Source organism: Passer domesticus, chromosome 8 (assembly GCF_036417665.1).
Source record: "Passer domesticus isolate bPasDom1 chromosome 8, bPasDom1.hap1, whole genome shotgun sequence".
Classification (NCBI taxonomy): domain Eukaryota; kingdom Metazoa; phylum Chordata; class Aves; order Passeriformes; family Passeridae; genus Passer; species Passer domesticus.
The window spans coordinates 37,428,725-37,453,620 of NC_087481.1; the positions used below are offsets into that span (position 1 = coordinate 37,428,725).

A 24,896-nucleotide genomic window follows, 5' to 3' on the forward strand; every position below is an offset into this window, starting at 1 on the left:
TGCAAAGATGGTCAGAAATGAGATGCTGTTGCCACAACCTGCCCACTTTTACTTCATTTATTTAGCATGACATCTCCCCTGGTCCTTAGAAAAAAGGAGGTTAACAAACGTTGGACCACAACCAAAAGCAATTTGTCTAAAGGGCCAGAAGTCAGACATACCTCATTGCAATGGTGTAAGAAAAAACAAACAAAAAAAACCCCAGACAAAACTGAACAAATAAGTGGAAACAAAACCAACAAAACCACAAAAATAAACCTCGAACGAAACCACACCAATACACACTACACATTGGCATTTATACAGGACTAGGAAAACAACTTTTTATTGCATCTTTGATTTAGAACTAGCTAAAAAGAATGACAAATCCTTGTTCTCAGTTGTAATTACAAAAGCATATTTACTTTTAAAGGCTTTAATTCATAAACAGTTACAAAAGAGTAAAAATAAGTTGAAATGTTCACATCAGAAAAAATGCCAACTACGTATGGGCAATCTTGAGAACTTGCTACCTTGCATATTCCTGTGGGTAAGGTGAAGAGTACCAGGTCTGGATCTCGTATTTTCCAAACTCAATCACTGAAGGGTATCGCCCACCTGTTTCACCAGTGTTTTTACACCCAATTTTCTGTCAGGTGAAATAAAAAAAAAAAAAAAGGTATTAGTTATAAAAAAGTAGAAGAAACTTTAGCTTCATATAACCAATTTCACCCACTGAAAGCACGAGAAACCTGAAGTATCCAAATCAGTTGCTTAAGCTGATTTAAACCCTGACAGAGGACAGAGTTTGCAAACAGAAAATGCAAACAACTAAAGCCCAGCCAAAGAAGAGGCACCACAGCCTCAAATTCTATTCTCCTACAGCACCTAGTGTGATGACATCCCTATGATTCTGGTGCAAACCTCAAAGCTGCCCTTCTGTCAAAACAATGAGAGAAAAGGTATCAGCACAACCCTTCAAGAGTAACTGGAATTTATCTCAGAGACAAGAATACGCTAACACTTTGATTTCAGCTATAATACTGCATTTAAGCTGAACAGAAAATGACTGCTAGGCTCTAAAGGGATGGCAAAATATAAAATAATAAGAAAGATGGGGGAAAAAAAGCAATTTCTATGTCAACTTTTAGAAACCTTAACACCTAACATTTTTTGGGACTGCATATGAAAGAGAAAGAAAGCAAGTAGTGGGAACTATTTCCATGAGGAAGCAGAAGTATAAGCCAATAATAAAACTGAGTCTTTAAACTCAATTTGAATTTGTTGATTAATATGCTGTGAAAGAAGACTGTGAAAAAGTCACTGTGTAATGTGAGTTCTTGTAGACTAAACCTGAAAAAATTTTACTTCCATTATTGAAAAAAGTACAAGAATTTATGATGTCATTTTAAGAAAGCAGCAATTGAAACATTGCATTCACCCACCTTCTGACCCAGGTTCTCACAGACACTGGTTGTTCATTTCACAGACACAGAAAAGTAAAAATCTGGTTCACTAGTCTGATTCAGCTCAAATATTATCACTGCTAGATAAAGTCTACAGTATCTGAACTCAAAGTGTGGTGACTAATCAAGTAAAATGAATTTATGGACTCACTAAAACTGGTTTTTTACCAAGCAGTGGGACCAAATTAGCTTTTCAGAATATCTGCTTTATTTGCAGAGGAAAATCATTACTGACCAATATTCTCTCAGTCCTGACCAGGACATCAGCTACTTTTAAATGCTATGTTTGATCCTGCAGTCCTGTTTCCAAAATGCTCAAGTATATCTTTCAAAACCTATCTTAAGTGTCACTAATCATCTGATCCATTCCAGCACGATGTCTTGCCTCCTCTCTGCATATACAGTGTCTCCCAAACAGAATTCACAGCAAGCACGATGCATAAGATAAAAAGGAATATATTAGAAATTAAGATGAAGAGACTGAAAATTAACTCAGTTTTTGTTTACAGAAATAACTACATTTTGGCAATATGATTCTTACCTCCATGGAAAGTTCTCGGGCCTGCTTAAACACTTCCAAATCCTCCTGTGTAACAGTGTCCTTGCTTCCCAACAGAAATACATCCGTATTTTCTTGTTTGATGCTTAGTTTGATTTCAGTATCTGTTATTTAAAACCAGCAAAAAGTTTATTCACAGACATGAAGGTTACATGTGCATTAGCAAAATGCTAAATCATTATAATATATATATAATATAATATATATATATAATATATATAATATAATTAGCGAAACTAAACAGGATTGCAACTATGGCTGTTAAGAACTCCCCATTTCAACCAATTTAGGGCTTACTAAGTAACAGAAGTGAACCCTTCACCCCCCTTCTTTTGTAGCTTGCTGCAGCACAAGCTATTTTTTGGTACTTGCTTGTCTGTCTGTACAAGCCTTTATAGTCCAGTTCTACTAAACTAGTTTTGAACCTCATGAAATGGAGCATATTTGATTGCTAGAACTATGCCACCTGATAAATTCCAGAATACTCTGGAAGGTAAAAAATGAACACAAGAGACAAAAAGTTGCCCTTAAAACTTGAAGATTAATGCTAAGTTAAGTCTGCATTCAATCATTATAAATTAAAAGTATTTTTTTCTTAAATAAAACTAATAAAAAGGTAGTTCACAGCAGTAGAGATCAAGTGTTGTGGAGACTGTAGTATGATGGAACTGTTCATGAAAAAGCAATGGAGCAGAGGGAAATGAATCGAAATGCCCACCGTTATAAGCACTGACAGCACACAATCATGATGAGAGCACCACTGCCACAGGGATGGCAGGGGTGGAACAAGGAAGTGGCATGACAAGTGGCTACTCATGCGGTACTACACAGCCATAAGCAACATTATGAAGGCATTTGGGGCTCCTAGTGTCACTACAGATGCAAAAAATAAAAAAGTGGTGTGGTATTAGTCAGGGAAAAAAAAACACAACCAAAAATGTTTTGGAGATTTAGTCAGCATTAGATAACAGGTCAAAGTTTTGTTGTTTTTGTATGAAAGTGAAATAAGAACAAGAGAAATAGCTAAGACCTATGTGATAAGAATTTTGGTTTTGGACGGGACGCAGGTTTGGTTGGCGCTTCGACCTTTGCTTACCATCATCCTGATCAGGTTTAATCCTTCCGTCTGTCAAGCTCCCCTTCCCTGGTGAGGGGGTCCCCACCTGAGGGGTCATTTTATACTTTAATCTGCCTAGAATCCTGTGCTTTTTAAAGAAAGTTGTTCTCTTGAGGTGAGCAATTGCTTTAAAAGCATGTCCTCTAGACACACCCCATCCAGAGGCACAGGCATGAGACACAAACTTACTCCTAACCTCTTTCCTTCCACAGAAATGACTATTAGATGTTGATGTGGAAGATAATTCTGGTTTATTACACAAGTGCTTGCGGGGTGCATAGCTTGGGTGACTCTTTTTTCGAGACTGTTCATGAGTGGTATAGATATGAGAGAGTCCATCAAAGAGCCCCTTTAGCTGACTGCTACTGGGAAGGCTACTAAAGGAGGGTATGCTTGACTGACTGGAAGAACTTGGGGGAGGGTTAGAAGAAATCAAAGTGCTGGATTTTTGAGAACTGGGGCTCTGACCAGAGATGGGGATTGGGGGTAGAAGTGAAGAAGGTGGAGGTTTTAGCTTTTGTGTGGTACCTGTAGCCAACACAAGAGAAGTGCATGACTGTTTCTGAGAGACCTTTTTCCTTGGACGATAGTGCTTTGAAAAGTCTATTATTTCACCTCGTGATCTGCGACCATCAGGTGATGGTGTAAAGAACTTAGTAAGGCCATCAATGAGACCTTTGGTTTTCTTGTTAACTTTAAGTGTAGAGGCAGATATGTAGGTGGAGGTGGTGGTGATTTTGGTGGTGGCACCAGGCCGAGTGGGGTCTGTAACAGGCAATCTGCTGCTTGAATCCTTCACAGATGCAGCATGACCAGATGAAGGTGTGGTACAGACTTTAGTCTTTTGACCCCTACCAGGTGACCCCCTTCCTGTGAATGCATTCATGGATCCTTCATCACTGGTTACAGACCTATGCAAAAATTTGAAAAATAAAAATTAGCATTCAAAATCTTTACTGTCAAATAGCACTATAGTTTATACAAGTTACCTGGACCACTGTACTTAAAAATCTTTCAAGAAATTTAAACACACATACACTTTGGAAATACATTTCCCACTATGACACAACATCAGTCTTTTTTTCCCCTTCTCCTTTTTGTTCCCCCTCCCCTCTTATCTTTAAAAGACAGTCCACAGATTATATATAAAATGCTGGCATAACAAGATCTCCCTGTATACAGCCTTCTCATGTACTTTTAGGCATAGCCAAAGTGTGCCTCTTTGGAAAAAATATCATTACATCGTGTTTGTACAACAACTGCTCTATCACCATAGAGTTTATTGTACACACAGAGAAGATTAATGTTTTAAGTATTAATATGATATCAAAACAGTTAACTTCAGACTACATTTGCGTAAACTGCAGAGAAAGTCTATTAATCCTGGAAAGCAAACAGTCAATCTTCAAGAAACTGCTTTTTTTCTCACACTCTTGTTGGATTATGTAAAATGTGGCAGTAAAAGTTACCACCAAGACCTAAAAGCCAAATAAGGTAGTTTATTAAGAGCATTACAACAAAACCAAAGAAATAGACTCTTTAGAAATGCTAAAAATAGCAAAAAGCAAAAATAGGAAAGGAAAGAGCAAGACTAATCAAGGTGCATTTGCAGAAAAGCCATGAACTAATCAGGCCCAACATGGAAGGTATTGGGAAAAAAGAGTGGTGAATCTCATTTAAATAAGGAAGAAAAAGGGCACACTGAAAGCCAACATTTTTGAGAACAAAATTACAAGTTAACTAGTTGCTAATAACCGAAGAGAGAAACTACACTGCAGCGTAGTATATTCTAGCATAAGGAAACAGAACTTTTGAAAATATCTGCAGTAAAAGAAAGAGTTATCAGGACAGACAATCAAATTACAAAGCCAAACAAAGCTACACAGCCGTATCACATGCTTTCTTTCATTCCCTTTTCGATCCTGCTCTTTGAAGTTAGCTTTTTTACTTTGCAGCAGAAAGTTTTCTTCTACAGAGTTCTACCCTCTTAATTGAGATAATGAAGTAATTAACTGCAACAGGTTACTTCTAATTAGGGATTCAACAGCCAAGGGCTACCATCTGGTTACTGACCTCCAAGGGCCCACCAGCTTAAGAACCAACCCCTCTTCCACCCACACATCCTTAAATTTGGTTAGTTCCTAAGAGGCAACAAAACCAAGGACTTCTAAATCTTTTGAATCCTTTGGCATCATATCCATAAGTCCATCCCAAGACCTACTCTCAGTGCCAGATGTGGTAACCACCAGCAGTGCCAGAGGCCAGCACACACCTGGTTTAAGTTAATCTTACACAGTTATTTGCCTGTGAAGGGCTTCCTACAGATGGTCAACAGGCAAAACATTACTCCAGTACCACTGGAAAGATTTTCTTTGTACTATACAAGGACTAAATGGCATTGGCTAACCTTCCTGTATTTCACGTGACTACACACTTTTTATGTTTGACACTATTGTCTTCCATACTCCACAATCACTTTTAAATAGGATTTCATGCCGAAGAGTCTCTATCTCTAACCACTATTTTTCCAAAACCAGATTACTTTGTTTTTATATATGAGACACTGAAGTAATAGAAATGTGCTGGCAGTATTGCAAATATTTATTTTACAAATTGCTTCCCTGTAACATGCTCATGCAGCTCACAAGCTACAAAGAAAACCTTTCTGAAAATGTTAATAATCTTCATATAATACTAGAAGAACTTCTGCATCCTTTAGCATGATGTTCACTATACATCTATACATGTTGCAGCTCAACAACTCAACAGCAAAACACAACAGGAAAACCCTCATAACATTTCCAACCTTTCTATTAAATGTATGAGGAAGGAGGAGAAGCAGAATTAGTGTCCAGGTGTACATTGCTGCTAAATCCACCCACTGGGAAGCCAAACATGCATGTCTGCAGAGAAGAAAGATGGCAGGACTGTATTAGAACCAGTCCTGCTTCTGGTCAGGGCAGGGTTAATTTTTGCAGCAGCCAAGGGGAACGTGCCCAGGACCCAGTGGTTATTGTGTACCATCTCATGGGCAGGGAAAGGGACTCTCTCCCAGGGAGAAGGGGCTCGTTGCAGTCAGGTAAGTGGGGAGCAGCTGGGTAATACCATTTCAAATAATCACATGTGAATTGTTTTGCCTGTCTTGTACACTTTGTTATTGGTACTGTAGCTGGGACTGTTTGCTTTCTTTTCTCACTCCTGTTTCCAGTAAATTGTTCTTATCTCAGCTTGGATCTTTACTTTTTGTACCTTCAATTCTCCTCTCCAGCCACTGGCAGAGGGAGGGGGAAGCAAGAAAGCAGGGAGTCTCAGCAGTAGCACTAAGCTGGGGAGTACCACTCCTGAACCACAAGAGAGCCCTAACCTCCAGCTGAAGGTTTATGTGTTTTCAAAGGATAAATAAAACCAGGGGTACAACTAAAGCCCAAGACATAGCCAGAGATATAGGGAATATTTTTATTATGCACACACAATGATATATAGAAATCTCAATGCCTTTCAAATTCCTAAGCTATTTATTCAGGAGGAGAACAGAGAAGTACAATGTTTCACCCAGTCTAACAGCATGGCCTCACCAGGCAGTACAACTACATCTTTTACTTTCATATAGTGTCATACTTTATTCCTGTCCTGAACTACTTTCCTAGAGCAACATACACTGAACTTTAGGACAAGAACCAAAAAGGCAAGATGAAAGATCCTGGCAGAGAGAAGGGCAAAAGAGAATTCAGCAAGATGCACAGCATCAAGTAATCAACTTGACTAGTGTACTATACTGCAAGTACTTTTCCTTATATTTTCACATGTGGGATCCACTGGCTTCAAAAATCCTTTTTTGCGAAGTGCAAAGTTTTACAGCAGCTCCCATGTAACTCTGAATAATACAAGACAGGTTTTTAGACTGTAGAGAAGAATGTCACAATGTAAAGAATGAGTAGTTGGTAGAGTCAAAAAGCTTTTCAGCTGCTCAGTTGACATAGCCAAACAGTTAAATAATGCTTAAATAGGACGAAAAAAGGTGTACTTGGATAGGAACATGTGATGGAGGGGATCATGCTACTGTAGCTGACACAGAATCTGTTCCTATTTAACACTCAGTGTAACATCAACTCAGTATTTCAATGCTACTTAAATACTCCTCTAACCAAGACTTCCAATGTCCAACTACAGTGCTCTCTGGGGGACAGATGCCAAAAAAAAATTACAGCACACTCTTGTTTTAGATAAACACAGTCTTGAAAAGCAAGAGGAATTGCAATCTTTCCTAGTAACTGGTAGCAGGTGAACAGCAGAATTCAAGCAATAATCTTTTCTAGAGTACCACCGAAACCAGAACTTCTTTGTTACTTCTATAGTTTGCTTTTTGGAACAGGTTTTGTGAACTGATATTAACTAATAAAATAATTTTTATAGAGTTTTCAAACAGCTCTTTGAACAGAACCATCTCCTGAAGTTATATACAACTAGCTTGATATTATCCACTTTGTGTTCTGTAGGTACTACAAGTATTTGAAGCTATACTTAAAAGACAGCTATGGCATATGTTACTATACAGAAGTTTTTTTGCATCTGCTATAGGCACAATTTTTGATAAAAACTTAGATGATCTGAAAAATTAAGTTACAGTAATTTTTTATCACCACTGACATGACACCAAAAGCACCTACTATAATTTAGAAGTTACTGAACATTGGGCTGAAAGGCACATACAAAATCACTCATTATCTATTTTCCCCGATTTGAAACAGAGTTAAAACAGTGCTTAAACCTATACCAAACTCTTAGCTGACTCCATTCTCTGAAACATCTAAAGAAATAAAAACCAAGAGAAACTTACAACATTCGTTGCTTTAATTTATTTTTCGGTCGTCCAATAGGTTTTGCATATCGTCTCCTTATTTGTGCAGCCTTCTCATGAAGCAGCTTTCTTCCTTTCTTCTTTGGTCTACAGACCTGGCAAATCCACATCCCTATGTAAAGGAAAAAGAGTTTAGTTGCACACGGTTTATCTCACCTGTACTGCAGGTGTGTACCAAGATACATACCAAGTATACACAGAGTCAGCAAATGATCTCTTGAACAGTACATAGGCAAGGGGAAGTGGACAAAAAAGTGATCCACCTCTATCTAAACTCTGAAATTTTTAAAAGCAAAGTGCTCATGGAAAGGGGGATACAAGAGGCAACAAGAATCACAGAAAAGATTATGAGCAATTAGGTTCCTAGAAGAATTTCTATTCTAGCTTTTCCCTCGTTATACTACCTAGATCTTTGTCCAGATAGAAATAAGACAGGGTAAAAAATTTACGTGTGTGTTACAAGGCCACTAGGGTAGAGCATGCTAAATATACTACTTCATATCTATGGTGTATTCGTTTTAATACACAACTTGAATTTAGCATCCTTTTAACATCAAATAGACAAACATCTATTGTAGATAAGGCTGGGGACTGGGAGCGGGGGAACTGAAGAAAGTCTTTAATGTAACTTTAAGATTAAATAGGGAAAACCATAGAGATGTAAGAGCAAAAGTGAGAGGTACCATAGGTAAGAAATCTAGAGATTCAAGAACCTGAAGACACATGCATTTTGTTTTGTTTGCCTGTTTTTCCAATTACTCCTACAAAAGGCAGGAAGAAGGGCTCTTCTACATGTTCCAAGAACTTCTTTGTCAGTGTATATAGTCCAAGCATTTGAACAGCCTTTCTAAAATTTCACCTTCAATAAACGGGGCAACAACTCATTACATCTGGTGAACTATATGTAGACCTTTATTATTTTCCTGAGGGGAAAAAACCCCTCATATAATGACAAGTAAAATTTTGTTTATTATGAATGAAATCGTACTATTTATCATTGAAAAGAAAAATGAAAACAGCATGCTCGACAGGTTTTGGTCACTTAATACAAGACTGCAAATGACAGTACTTTCATGGAAAGGATTTTTAGATCACCTTTTGGCATTCGGGATAGTGGCGGGTCACAGCACTCCATGTGGAACCCTCTATCACAGGAGTCGCAAAAAAGCATGTTATCCTGGGGGGGCAGGGATGAGGGGGTGGAGAAAAGGGAAGAGGAAAAAAGAGACTTAATACAGCACTGCTTGAATTGTATATCAATTATTTGCATTTGGACACGTGCTAATTATAAAGCTACTATAAACAAAGAGAAGTCAAGTAACACTGAACAAGTCTAACTTACTGCATTTTTGCCTTGGATCCTACATGCACTGCATGTCTTGCATTCAATACACTGCCACCTCAATGCCTTCACATTTGTTGTTAACTCAGGACAGAATTTCAAACATGATGGATGTCCTAAAAAATACCAAAATGTTATTGAGAGGTTGAGATTTAAGATTGGTTAGATTGATTTTGAAGTTCAGCAGGATGTAGCCAGCACCACCAGAACCCTGAAAGTACCAGCTGCTTTCAGAATTTTGCAACACATTATTTAACTCCTCTACTTCATACAAATATACAGAATAATTGTCATGAAACCCATTCATGAAGACAGGTAGAAAATTGACTTTTACTCTTAACTGACACCAGTGAATGGTCTACATAAGCACCTAAAACTGAACTTTTTATTTTCACTAGGTTATTTCCATGGCATATTAAACTGTCATTGGTTCTCAAAAAAAGCATATTTACAAACTTGACCACATTCCCCTTTCATAGCAGTTCAAAATAAACAGAGGAAATCTTCAGATAAAACTGCATTAGTTATTTTTCTAACTATACTAAGCACCTACCAGAGAAAATGAAGTGCCAAACTACATGTGTTTTTTTTATTTCAACTTATTACTTAATTATAAACAAAGAACAATTTCAGAGTAATAAAATGGGTAAAAAATTAATCTGGCAACTGGCATAAGGAAAACAAATTACAATACAAGGTTTAAAATTGAGAGGGTGGGTGTGAAGTACTGAACTACCATCTCCCACAAAACACAAAAATTCCTCAGCAGGACCATCCTCTTTTCACAGTAGTCTTGAAAGCCTACATGACTTTTCCAATTAACAGAAGGGACCAGGCAAATGAACACATCCAACACCTGAGGCAATACTGGCAGTGATTTTTTTCACGTCTTCAACAACCTCGGAGCATAGCCCTAATCCAGAAAAGATAAAAGCACTGCTATATAAGAAGGGATCAGCACTCCCAGGGAAATACTTTATGGTAGCATTATATTCAGAGATTATCTATCATGAACATAACCACAGAAGTTGTCAGAGAGAGAAGAATCCCTGATGCCATGCTGCACTTCTAGATGGCTGCAGCAAATGTGGCTCACACCAAAGGTGCTTTCTTCTCACTGTCAGAGTTGGAATGAGTGCTTTCTTCTAGGTCATGCTGTAGTTACAGTGATTCAGACTTTCTCCATCAACTGTCTCTCAGTCCAGGACTGAGCTAAAACACCACAAATAAAAATACAATCTAATCTACAAGCATTTGCTATTTTTGTCTAACGGACTGAGGTGTGGATGGCAAAGACTGATGGAATGCAAAAGTCACCTGAATAAGTGACAATTTCAGATTTTACTTCCTTTTATTCTCCTTATCCAAGGCTTAAAACACTTGATTGTTAAGCTTCGAAATACAACTTGAATTGTGCATTTTCTCAAAATAAAATGCAGACATATAATCTATTAGGAAGGAGCAATCAATAATAAATTCAAAGAGTAGTTTCAGAAAAATATTGAAAAAGCATAACCATTTGATTCTTTGCAGTTTAAGATATACCCGCATTTTTGGGGGTTAAAATTGAGTATGCACTTTCAAGAATGTGACAAATATAGTATAACAGCAGAGATGAGTTCAATGAGATACTGTTCCCTTCAATGAAACCCCCTAGAGAGGCTGATATTAGTAATCAATATCACATAAAGACTTATTTTATCAATTATGACTTAACAACCCTATTAACACATTAAAGCCTAGTCATAAATCAATCACTCCACGTAAGTGTATTTAATTCCAGCTATCTACCCTGCACAGAAATTATTTACTTCAAGGAGCAACTAAGTTGCAGTTCAAACTGTTACTTTTAATTTTGTTTTACGTAAATAACTGTGATGTATAAACATATGGAACAACCATTCTCACTGGTAGATATCCACTGCTTGAAGAAATTAAGTGTAACTGTGTTATTTTGTATCTCTTATCGACCAATGAAACATTTCTCAATGAAGCAATTACACAGCTTAATATATTTCTTTAATCACTATATTTTATTATCAGACAAAAATTCAAGAAAAATATTCCAGTGGTATTAAACACGCCTGCAATTCCAAATCCTTGAGCCACAAGTAACTAGAACTGGAAGGGTGCAAATGGGAACCATTGCTATGGATTTGCCATATTTTTTTCACCATCTTTTCCAGGTATGCACTAGCAGAGACAGCCCAGGAATTTTTAGATTTCAAACTACCATATGGTACGGTTCTTTAATAGTTGATAATACTTAAACTATTCATTTTAGACACAACCTGACAAAGCGCAAATATAACAGTAACATGTATAGGGCAATGCCTACCAGACATTAAGTGGTAACCAACAAGTTTTACTTTTAAAAGGAACTCCGTTTAACTACATTCATAGCAGTTATACAGATTTTGTAGTTTAACAGATTTCAATAGACAGTTGAAGTTACAGTGGCCTTCATTGATTTTACAGCTAGTTTTTTTAAAATAAATTTGAGAGCTGAAGGAAAGCATGTTTTGGGCTTCCAAATTTGCCGTGTTTCAGCTCTAAGTAATCTAAACTGGAATTACAAACATACTATCTTCTCCATATGTAGACGCTGATAAAACTCCAAGAGATTTCCAACACTAGTTTGAAGTTTAAACTGTAATTTCTCCTGGTTCCACCATGTGACTTTCTTTTAAAACTCAGTAGCATCAATATTTTAATGTACCAAACAAGCTTACCAAATTACTGGAAATTTAGACCTTTGCAAGCTGAAAGATTTAACCAGGAATACATACAGGCCTAATTTAAAATGAAACACTTCAAAATTTGTTCATCCATGTTAGAAATGGTTCAGATTGGTGATAAACTGACGTGGCAGAAATAGGCGAGATCAGGAAGTCAAAAGTGAGGGTCTCATTCCTTTGTGGTTGAAGGCAATTTCTTAAACCTGCCCACTTTTGTGTCTTCCTCACAAAGCTCGGCCTTCTTTATTCATTAAAGGATTTGATGAAAAAGCTAGTCTTTTAAAAGAACAAGCATTAGATCACTGACTACTATTAAACACAGTGCTAAATCAGTTATGCCAATATCTCTAGTTATTTTTAACTTAAACACAAATGCTGGGAACTACTGTGTAAGATAATTTACCAAAAAATACCCCTCAACTTGTGTCTGATAATATTTTAGGTAGAAACTGTTGTTATTATTATTTAGGGAGACTAGCTATGAGCAGAGATGGTCAGTGCATCTGTCTTGGGGATGTACCAGTTTCTTCCAACTGCAGGTTTCTATGCAGTTCATTTTATTCAACTAACCCAATATCCTTATACAGACAGCAATAATTAAGACAACTTCTAAATTCCATTATTACTTAAGCATACCCTGTATCTTATTTAGAAAGCCATCTCTGTCCAGTTCTTTCCAAATATTTTCTGTCCCAGTTCCTCCTGACCTGAGTCCAGTGTCTCTGTTGCTCTGCTCTCCAGCCTTTTCTACCTGTCTTTGACCAGTAACCCTCTTGCCTCCTCAGGATAACATACTCAGGATAACATACTGCAACATAATTTGAAGGGAGAATACCCATAGGTATTCTACTTTTTGCTATTTTTGCCCCTTTTAAAAAACATTTATTATAATTCTCCAGTCACTCAATGTTTTCCCTCCTCATTCTACAATTTCAAACCCTTATAAAAATCTGTCAGCAGCATTAATCTTTAATTGCTTCTGCACATCTTGCTTGGAAAAACAGAAGCAGAGTTCAATTCCAGTTCTCAAGTATATTGATTTTGCAAAATCAAGAGATAGGAAAAAAGCAGGAGAGAAAAAAAAACCCCAAACTACAAAACCCAATCAAAACCAAGAGGAACTATGTCTGCTTCTGTAATGGGATTTGTTTTCTCACATCTGACATCCCTCATCTTACTTCTTGAGAAAGCCCTCTGTGCCAACTGACATGGCAGTGCACTTCATTTCTACTACCCAAATACTTTTCCCCCCTAAACACCACAAAAATGTGCAGCTAGTTATCCAGCTAGTTTCTGCCTTCAGAATGCACAAGCACTACCTGAAAAGACAAAAGAGACTTGACACAAAAACAAAAAGGGAAAACAGGCATGCCAGTAGTGGGCACTGCAATTTAATCTCTGATCAACTGAACAATTTGCTTGCTGTGCACAACATGCAATTTCTTTTCTATTTGTTAGACAGCAAGACCAGCTTTGAGATACACTGCAATGTGCAAAATTACAAATCCAATTACAATAAAACTCCACTTGAGTGAAGTTTTGTTATTTATAAATTGCACTGAAATTGGTTTTTATTTTAGTTAGGCATCAGTAGCTAAAGTTTAACCATCCAGCAAACTGATTGGCAGTCTCACCATCTCATTCCTTATATCTAATACATCTGAGGAACTAATTAAAGATAATTTAGTCTTAATGAGGCAGAGAGAATGTATCGGTGTTAATTCAAATAGAAGCTGATCCATGAAAGTCAAGACTTCCAGTTCTAAAGTGTCTTAAGACCCACCAGGGAATTATTACACAATAGAAGAGTAGCTGAGAGCTCACCTGATAAATGTAAACTCTGTGCACCAAAGTCTAACCAAGTATTAATATTACAAATATCACAAAACAGATTTGAAAACAGAGGAGACCTATGACCTATAAACCACTAAAGCAAGACAATTTAAATTTATGAGGTTTGCTGTTGGCATACTGGGTTAAAAAAGTAATTTTCTTATTTCAGAGTATAATAACTGACTAAAATATACTAAAAAATACACTGGCTAAAATACAAAGCAACTGTCAGGATGACAATTGGGAAGCAGACAATCAATAACATATCCTGAGTAACTGAAAACATGTTTTTATCCGTAGTGTTTTATTTTTACTCAAGTACTGATGTAGCCTGACCTGAGAACTGCCATAGCTATCATAGCATACCTACAAAATGATGATACTCATGGGCTCCAGATGCACAGAATCACAGAATATGCAGAGCTGGAAGGGACCTGCAAGGATCACTAAGTCCAACTCCTGACCCTTCACAGGGGCAGGAGTCAAGAGTCACACCATGTGCCCTGAGAGCATTGTCCAAATGCTTCTTGAGCTTTGTCAGCCTTGGTGCCCTGGGGAGCCTGTTCTAGTGCACAACCACATTCTGGGGGAAGAAGCTTTTCCCAAACTCCCCTGATACAAGCTCAGGCTGTTGCCTCGGGCCCCAGACTGGCCACCACAGAGCAGAGAAGCACCTGCGTTAGGAACAGCCACAGCCTGCAAGAGCTGCTGCAACACACAGGGCTAAGGTACATGCAGTCAGTAGTGGCATTGTCTTGTGCCTGACAAGTAACCAGCTGCCCACCTCATGGGGTATGTGCTATGTTACCTAAAATATCATTCAAATTCCCTCTTGAGTAACACAATAATTTTATAAAAAATTAATTGGATACACAAGATGTAGAGCAGCAAAGACTGCTACATAGTCTTTATTACTGTGATCATACCTCAGCTTCTGAAATGTTGCAAATCTGTGCAAGCAAAATTCTTGATCATCTTTTGATGTCACAATGCAAAACTGAGTTTTCAGAGCCAACATACATCCCAAACAATAACTGAATTCTTGTATTGTAAAAGTGTGGCTTTCCCCTCTCAATTTACTCATCAGATCTGTACTTTTACATAAAGATGAATTCATACTTCTCACTTGTAATTATCCTGATTATAAAGATGACAAAATTTTAGTTCAAAAAAACCAAACAAAACCAAAACTGACAAACCAACCAAGAAAAACAACAACAAATTCTTCTGTCCCCCTGGTTTCAGTTCTTGATCTATGTTTGTTCAAAGAGAGGATAAGGTTTACAAGTTTAAAATATTCTTAGAAGACATACTAAAACATAAACATTTCTAGTATTTGTAAATTCAGCCAACTTACCACTGCTGCCACAATCTGCACAAGACAAGAGCTCTTCTGGTTTTTTTTCACGATTTGATTCTTTCGTTCCCAAGCAAAAGCTACATATTGGGATGGGATCAGCTCGTGGCTAGATTTAAAAATAAACAGACAGTTAGCTAACAAAAAAAAAAAGCCCAAACCAAAACCCACCAGCCTCCAAGGCTTTTACTTTGTATTTTGCTGTAGTACACACTAATTGGCAAGGCAAATGTCCACTTTACTAACTTTGTTACAAAGTTTTCATCTTCACATGCTTCATAAACTTCAAGCTGGCCCAGAATAAGCCACCCTGTATATTAATGCATGTAAATGTCTCCAATACAAGAGTAGTGTTAACAAAACAAGGAAAAATTAGAACTTGGGACACTGTTCTTGCACACAATTGCAACTCCAGAACACAATTGCTTGTTCTTCAAACACAACTCAAAGATGCAAACTAGTCTTGATTACAGACAAATATAGTTCCTTTACACAAGACAAAAACTCAAATTCAAGACATACTTTATTACTTGGAATTTCAATACAACTCATACCCTCCTCTGAAACTACCATTTTAGGGTAAAAGCTCTGGATTTAACAGATCAAGAGTTATCCATGACACTGTGATGAGTCCCATCAGCTTTGACAGACATTCATAATAAAAAATATACAAATCTTTCAATGTCTAGAAGCAATACACAGAACTCTTTAGAGAATTACTTCAGAACTGATACAAGTTTTACTTCCCATCTTCCTTATCAATTACATAACAAACGATCAGAGAATATTTATTATATAGTTTCCGCATAACATTTTACAGCTTTAAAGAAAACACTAACCTGCAACATCCAAAATATTAATGTATTAATGACTACATGGAAGTATTTGTAAACAGGTCTGTAACAAATAAAATTATATGCAACTATTTCTCCCAAGTGGGATAGTCAAATAACAGAGTACCGTTTAGCAGAGAGTATCACAATAACTCAGATTAAAATGGTTTCTTTTGTGAATTCACAGCTTCCAGACTCAGGTAGGCAATGCTGTTAGTTTAACATATCAAAGCAATCATTTATTGGCTTTACCTTCATTTTCCATTTCCACTTTATGCTATAATACTTTGAAAGCTGGCGGGCTATCTTCCCTTGACCTATAAATCTGTATTCCATTAGAGAACTGGGAAGAGGGGAATGCTTGTTTTTAAGGGTATTCTTGTGAAAGAATTAGTTCCATGGTGATATGCCCCTATATCTCAACACAATATAACACAGAAAAATTGAAACTACTTTTATGTTATTAAGCTTTATGATCATTTTAAGTCAAGCAGCATGAAGAATGCTGACACCAGGAAAGTAAGTTTGTCCTAGCCATAGAAGAGGAGCACACATAAACATACTTCCATATAAACATACCCCAAGGCACTGTACTTTCTCTGAAAATTTAGACCTCAGCAGGTCTGCTCACTGTTCAACTTTTCACAATCCAATTACTGAAATATTGACATACTTGTATACCCCAAAGAATATACATAAAATATAAACAGAGCTGAACTTTTCATAAGTAAGGAGATGTGTGTTCTCTTCCATCATCTCCGAAAGGGAACTGCTGTAACTGCCTTATAACCAGTAAGAACAAACATCATCTGCAGTCTTTTGTCTTACTGAGGTCCCCATTATGGATTATATGGTTAGCTGAAATATGCAATTGCTACTTGGATAAAAACAACCATTTAAGTTATAAAATAGCTTTCAAAAATGGTCTTGCTTCAAAAAAGTGCTGTCAGTTTTAGGAGGATTTCATTGAAGATCCTTCTAAAGATCCGTATTTCTATAGGTGGAAATACTACTTGCAGAACTTTTCACTTGATAAAAGTAACATATATATATAAATAAAATAAGAAATAATTAATTAGTTACTATTCTTGCCACTCAGATATAATTCAAGAGATCTTTCCCATAATTTTGCTTTCATCAGATATGTCACTGGAGCAAAACGATGCTAACAAAAAACCCAAAATACATAAACTATGCTAATAATCAGCAGCAGAAAAAGGGTCCAGAGCTATTCAAACAGATTTTGCAGCATTGTGTGGACATTTCTTAACTGCTACTTAAAGCTTAATACAGATAGTTTTAAAAGACAGATTATTCTTTTAGTGAAATCCCGTAAAAATCTCCTCTTGGCAACCATACCATTCTCTTTCCCTTCAATGTAACAGTGCTTTAGCCATTTCAAAAAGGCTTGTGCTGATAAATAATTTACAAAGCTTCACATATCATTCAAATCCAGGCCCAGAATCTCATCTATCTTTCCAAGATATTTTTTTTGCTCTAGGAAAAGACATGGCCATTAGCCAACATTCATTTACTTCCCTATTTCAAACATGACCCCACCCCATCCCCCCTTTTTTTTTCTGAAGGTAAAATAAAGGACAAAGGTTGTTGGCAGTTCAGGGCTACAAAGACTGATGTTCCCATACCAAAACTAATCACAACGAGCTTGCAAATCCTATCACCTCATATACAAGTTTCCAAGAAGCTTACAGGCTCCAGTATATTCTTTGAAGCCATTTACATTCATAACTGTATTACAGGGTCTGTTCTCTCAACTGCTGAAAGTTACGAACACACACACACTCCTGTCAGCACAGTACACAAGACATTTCAATTTGCTTTAGCTTGCACAGTCCAAGCAAGCCTGGATTCATACTGGTAGTATTAGTTCTGGCTCACAACTGTCTCAATTAGCATAAACTCAGGGTGTTTGGGGTTAATTTGAGGGGGGGAGGGTGCTGGTGCAATTTTTTAGCTGTTGATTAACAGCAGCAGAACATCATCCAACAGCAATGCACCCCCTACCTTAATCAAAGGGAGCTCTAAGAGAAATTAATCTATTTTTCTAATCAGTAGTTTATCTTCTAAAATATAGCCATCACATATCTTTGGAAAAACAATGCTTAGTCTTCAGGAAGGTTAATTCTATTTCATCTCTTACAGTAGGAGTTCTATTCAAGTCAGTTATTCAACACTACAGTATTTTGTACCAGATGAGCCAGTAATACTTTTGGTGTTAATATTTAATATTTGTGTTATAAAAGCTTTAGGAGTATGGTGTCTGCTCTGTCTCACAAGGCAGGTCTGAATAACTCTTACCCAGTAACATACTATTGCTTCAACAGAACTAATAAGCTGAGACAAATTTTTCATCCCTTTAATTCTGTGAATAAGGTAAATGACAACTTGCAAAACAATTTAGTTTGCTAGGTTACTAGAAACTGAACATTCAAATTCAACAGACTGCCTTGTTCTAATAACTGTATTCCCAACTGGAGTAAGAGCAAATTTACAGAAAATTCATCCCTTATGTCAACATGCACTCAGAAATTTAAGTTGCACATAGAGTAGTCAGGAAAGTGGATTTAAAAAAAATTAAGATAGACACACCATGGAGCTATAACAGACCATCAACTCAGCACCTATGAACAGGCTGGGTTTCTATTTTACTTTCCAAGTAGAAATTGAACTGTACTTATTTAAACATCACACATTCAACTGCCATAGTCAATCAATCCTCAAAACATCATTCATACAACTGCAGTCCATCAATCCTCTAAACAGTGTTAAAACCATGTACTGTATGACAATATTGTATCACCAAAAAACACCACCAAAATCCAATTTTACAGCATTTATAATTTCAAAATTATTCCAAACAGTAATTGACTGTGATTATTCTAACACTTGAAACAGTTTTCACTAAAAATACATGAATGTGTGTACACTAAATTTTGTTTATAGCTTCATTATTTCAGTCACTAAAGAACACAAGAATAAAAAACATGTTTAATAAAAGTTTCTGCTACACATAAAAAACTAAACATTAAAAAAATATTTGTTTAGTGCCTTCAATAAGTGTTCTGTAATTTATCCAACTGAAAAAACCACCCCAGAGCCCCTAGAAAACCCCAAAGCATTTTAACTATTTGACATAGTTTACACATTGTGAAATATTAAGGAGCCACTATCCTTACTGCTCAGTCTTTACATATTCAGCATTCTGACTGCTCCACAAAAAATAAAGAATCATAGAATGAATGGTTTGGGTTAGAAAGAACAAAAATCTAATTCCAACTGCCCTGCCATGGGCAAGGACACCTTTCGTATCATCATGAATTCAGAAATAGCAACATAGTGCCAGCATTTAGTTAACCTAGTGCAGTGTCCATGTTTAAGCAAAGACTTAGAAGTCGTTTATGCAACCAGTAAATTATTTTGTTTATTTTAATGACTCATAGCTATCTATTCTGAGAAACTAACAGGCTTTGCCCCAGCACAAAATCAATCCTTGGTAAAAATTCAGCTGGATTTCTGTTACCTTATGCCAGAACTTGTCCAGAACTAAGGCCCAAAACAATTTTTTTCCTATGTAGTTTCTGTGCTTGTGGAATTTATATGCTTTTTTGAATATATTTATAGTTACCATGAAATTCTTAAAGCATTTAGTACGTTCTAACATCTCACTTCCAAAGAAGTCACATTAAGTCCTGAAAAGTTTTATTTTACTTTATTTTTGAGTAGGCAAATGTCCCCAAAACTATAAATCCCACTTAAAGCAAGCAGATTCCTATTTGCATTGCTATAGTACTCTGAGGTTTTAAACAGATTGTCTGAAAACTGTTAGGCATTAGCTGTGTACACACAATTACAGTCTTAAGTGCTATCTCATTAAGTGTTATGCACACATTAAAAGAAATTAAAAGTTTCACGCACTCTCCCAAGAAATTTTACTAGCAAACCAAAAACCTCAACTGCTCCCATTTGCAATTGCTCTCCATGCCTTTTCAGAACCACCTCAACATGCTGACTACCTGCCAGAAAACACATCCTTACACATGACACCCAAACATTAGATCTCTGTTGTCCTATGAACAGAAACAGCATGTAAGTCATTACAGGGTTACCAGGAGAGAGGGGCAGGTTTTACTGAGAAGTGAAGCTGCCATGACCTTCAATACAGATCCACTGCCCTGGTCCCAGCCCATTTCCAGCCTTAGGAAGGACAGAAGCAGCAAGCTGGCTTCCTCAGAACACCTACATTTCCACAAAGTACCTTCGAGGGCTATCTGCATTATTTTTTTTCACCATAGTTTGAAAAAAACAAAGCCTCTGAACATGAAATACTGCCAGAAGCATCTCTAAATACTGTTTTAAAATATTAATACTGAAAAGCAAAAGCTTTATCAGCAACAGGTACTGATTTCTGTCTCATCTACTGAAGCAGCTGCTCTTGGTCCCAGACAAGACCAGGTTCTGTGAGCACTTTCAGCTGCAATACCTTTCCTGCATCCATTCTGTGTGGGTACAAAACAGTTCACTTTCCACATCTGAAAATCCTGTTTCAGGAACAATAACTTAAACTAAATTCCAAATTTTTAAAACAACTTGCTAACTTATCCAGTAGTTCCCATATTAGTCGTACAGGCCTGCAAAGCATGGTAAACAATACACACTACCTCAAATCTTGGTAAACACATCCTGACAGGCAGAAGTGTGGAAAAATTACACCTGCTACAAACCTTAATGTAGCAGTTACACATTCAAAGAGCACAAAGCAAAGGCCAGTACAAGGGCAGCTCCAAAAAGAGAGGACTGACCAGGCTGTGAACTTTCTTTATTACACTTTTAAATCAACTAACTGCATAAATGGTGTGTATTGAGGAAAAACTACAGACTGAAACTACTCTTCTCTCCAAAGATTATCATCACTGCTAGATAGCAGGTTTGTGTGCCTTGTTTTTTATAAAATTCACTTCCTTACTACACAGTGGCTTTGTGGCTTTCTCTGCTCACACCTCCCTCCTGTACTTTGAAAGGATATCTCTCTAAGAGCTTTGTGATATACAAGGTAACCATCAGAGATAACTAAAACTATGCAAAAAGAGTAAATTTAAAACCTTTCCTATCCTCCTGCATTCACCAGCCCCAAAGCCATCTAACTGCAAGAGAAATACTAGATTAGCTTAGACTTAATTAGCTGCACATAAGCCAACCTGCATTCATGTTTCATTTGTCATTTATATCCACAGAAAATATTAAAATTTCACTTTCTGTTGAAAAATCACCATCTTAAGCAAGCACAGAAAACATCTAGAGAAAGGTGCAAAGCAGCAGCTCAAAAATACAGCTAAGTGTCCTGATCCTCTGGAGGCTCAGCTTTCATTTTCAACAGAATGGATGTAAAGCCTCTACACTTACAGAAGGGAGGCTTTTCAACCACAGTCCAGATTCAACAGACACACAGAATTACTGAAGCCTAACTCAGAGGTAAAGTGCATTATATGTATCTAGCTTTCAACAATCCTGCTCATCATGTGCTAATTTCCACAATGTCTTCTTTATCTCTGTCTTAGGAGACTTCCAAACATGCTATCCACTGTTTTTTGTCACATGTCTATACAGTTGTTCAAATGGGATTGCATTTTCCAACTCCAAATTTTATCTTTTACTGCACTGCAACTGGAATGAAGCAGGTGATACACGTAACCACAAGGATAAGTTGGGGTGCAATTCACAGACCATGATCCCATGGCCACGTCAACTTTTATATTCTTTGCCGAAATGTATTGTTTTTACACAGATTAAATAAACTCCAGTATGAAAAGCACATGCTTCACTGCTATGATATTATGTTTACTCAGATGTTTGTATATATGCATATTTTTATCCATAACTTATTACCAAAGTCATCTTACATAAATGCGTATAATGTTTGCAGTGTGGCACAGGATAATTATTAGTTGTCTTGATGCTAATTGCTCAGGGAAAATGTTTAATTGCATATTAAATTGATCATATGCATATTTTATCTAGTTTACTCTTTGGGGCAAATTTACTGTCAGCACAATCTAGATTTGAATAGCAGGATACTAAGTAGAGAAGCAGGGCTTTTTGAAACTGGGCTAGTGTTTGAAATGCAATTCTAAATAAAACAAGCAGAGCCCTGTTCTACTCCAAGATGAAGTAGGTGAATTTCTGCACAAAGTCAAGACATATCCTGCCTAGTTGCCTCATATAAGGGAAAAATATTAGGACCAAAGCAAAATTATTATGGCCACAAATTCCAGAACCTGATATGTGATTACAAGAGAAATATTTTTTAGCTTTCTTCCACTGATATAATTACAAAATAGAAGCTTCAAATAGAGAACACATACATTTTGTTTTTGTTGTATACATTTTGGGTTTTTAAACAAAAAAGTATTTCATTTTAATTCATGCGTATAACTTGACATCCTTTCTCCACAATTATTTTAAGAGCAAATGCAGTATATAAATTACATCACTCTAAATAACACAGCCACTTCTCTTAACCAAGGCCTAAGTAGTAGAAAAATGACACAGCTGAGTTCATATTCTTACAGGGAACAAGCAGCAGCATTTAATTTTTAGTCACTGGTTTCTATCTAGTAAAAAACGCCGGCAACTAGGATTCTTCTCTACCAGGTGAGCTGCAGAGTAATACAAGTTATGGAAATCTACTGATTTATCTGTTTATTCTTTTAAAAATGAAGTCATTCCTGGTGTTCTTTCTGAAGCAAGAGGATGTGGACAAACAGCTGATTAAATGCTAACAGCTTCATTTTTTTTTTTCCCCTGACAGGAACTGAACTTTATTCTTGAGAGAAGAAAAGCAGTTTATTCAACAGTCAAGACACTGAAATCACTTGCAGGAATTTACCTTTACAAGCCATTGCCCAAGACACAAAGCCATTGAAAATCTGCCAGCTCTGTAAAGTACATATACAGTGCATTTTACACAAGACTTTGGAAAGCAGCAGTTTTTTCTTTTTTTCTTGACCATGTGCTGAAATCCATAGCAGAGGATAATAAAGTGAATAGGCATGGTAGCCCTGTACCCCAAGGAGTCACCTAAGAGGCTGGAACTTCCAATAAATGACACAGATTGCTTTGTCAGTCTCTGCTTCTTCCTATGTATAAATCATGATCAATAGTGACATACTATCAAGAAATCACAACCTCCCAAATCAAAAAGTATAATTTTAATTTCACAATTAAAAACTCAGATCACTGTAGATCATTTTACAAATAGAGTAAAATAATCTCCCTTAGAATATAATAAAGCACTAATTAGCCATGTGATGTAACCAGAGCTTGAACAGCTCAGAACAAAGCCAGTAAACATTTCACAGAAGACCAGTTTTTCTTAGAAAGGCTTTCAAGTAGGCCTAGTATATAAAATAAAAGTCTCTTGAAGGAAAGAGGCTTAAAATTTGCCTTAAGTATTATATTTAAGCTAGGGAACTAGAGGGGAAGAGAGGAAAGTCAAAAAAAATTATTGCAGCAACTTCTATTGCGTGGCTTTTAGAAACAAATCCAGTGAGGCTCTCAAGCACTGGTTCAAATTTATCTCCTACACTATTTCCAAATATTAAAGTCTGTGAAGCCCATGAGGCCATTCTCTGTCCTACCAATAATATTAAATTGCCATATTACTCAAGGCAATTCCAGCATCAGCATTTGTGCAAAAGGACACAGAAAAGGACAGGAGCAAGGTCATAAAGTTCATTAAGTCAGCAGCTTGTTGACAGTAATTTCATGAGGGACTTTTAAACAGTGCTTCAAAGGTAGTTACACTCTGCTTCAAAACCAGCAATAGCCTACAGAAGGTGATAAGCAACTTCAACAAAAAGGCAAAACCAAAGGAAAGAATGAATTAAGAAATTATGACTTAGCAAATCCATCTAAGAGCACTCTTGGACCATACCCAAGTTTGAATTTGAAGTCTTCTAGAATTAACCTCCTTTCATCTCTGACAGGAAGCAGTTCCTGTTTGCTTCCATCCAGTAGAAGAACTAACCTGTGAAATGACTTCTACCTACAGCACCATTCACAATTAAGGGCCCTGGCCATTAAAGTAAAACTCTCACTAGAAATACTGAAACTACTTCTACTACAAATTTTCTTGTGCAGTGGAACTGCAAAAACACTTTTCATCTAATTCCAAATGAGTGCAGAGCATGGTTAGTATATACACAATTATATACTCATTAAAACACATTGCAGGAATCCACTTCATGACAAAATGTTCTGTGCAAAGATGATTCCTTTGCCTCTTCCTTCCCACACAGGAAATGGACAAGCAGCATGACAAGAGCTACCCTGCATAACTCACTGAAAAGTCTTTAGGACTGGATTAGCCTGTAAGACCAAGAGACAAGTAAACTACACAGTTTATATTTCATTTTTCAGTTTGTGCATGCACTATTCAGCTGTTTTAGCACCAACAGATAAATACAACAAAAATCTGATCATTGCAATGAAGCCTGCAATCCTTATCCCTAGAGAGAACATATTTTAGGCCGCCATATAGGATCGTATGACCAAAGTACCTCCCTTAACCACTCTGAAGCACCAAGTAGATAGTAGATACTGAGACACAACCAGAAGATTGACTATTCCGCTGTTTCTTAATAGTCTAAATAAAATTATTATTTACAGCTCCTGTCTGTTCATGCCTTATGTGTCCAGTATTTACAACTAAGCATTTACACTTACACACTGTAAGAAAATATTGTCAACTTAGTGAAACCAAGAAGTTATATACCGTATTTTTTAACTGCAAAGCTG

At 36.7% G+C, this 24,896-nt stretch overlaps 1 protein-coding gene across 9 annotated transcripts in view; it reads right to left on the reverse strand.

Annotated features, from left to right (window-relative positions):
- Positions 1–24,896, reverse strand: part of KAT6B (lysine acetyltransferase 6B) — a 107,389-nt gene that overhangs the window by 42,208 nt on the left and 40,285 nt on the right. For 6 of the 9 annotated variants that reach the window (XM_064430423.1, XM_064430421.1, XM_064430420.1 and 3 more), the window contains 7 exons: positions 15,250–15,358; positions 9,322–9,437; positions 9,075–9,156; positions 7,959–8,091; positions 3,101–4,032; positions 1,987–2,108; positions 513–628 (listed from right to left, as the gene is read on the reverse strand). In XM_064430423.1, coding sequence (XP_064286493.1) covers positions 513–628; positions 1,987–2,108; positions 3,101–4,032; positions 7,959–8,091; positions 9,075–9,156; positions 9,322–9,437; positions 15,250–15,358 — 1,610 coding nt within the window. The remainder of the gene's footprint in view (positions 1–512; positions 629–1,986; positions 2,109–3,100; positions 4,033–7,958; positions 8,092–9,074; positions 9,157–9,321; positions 9,438–15,249; positions 15,359–24,896) is intronic. The other 3 variants (XM_064430428.1, XM_064430427.1, XM_064430426.1) reach the window with 2 other exon arrangements.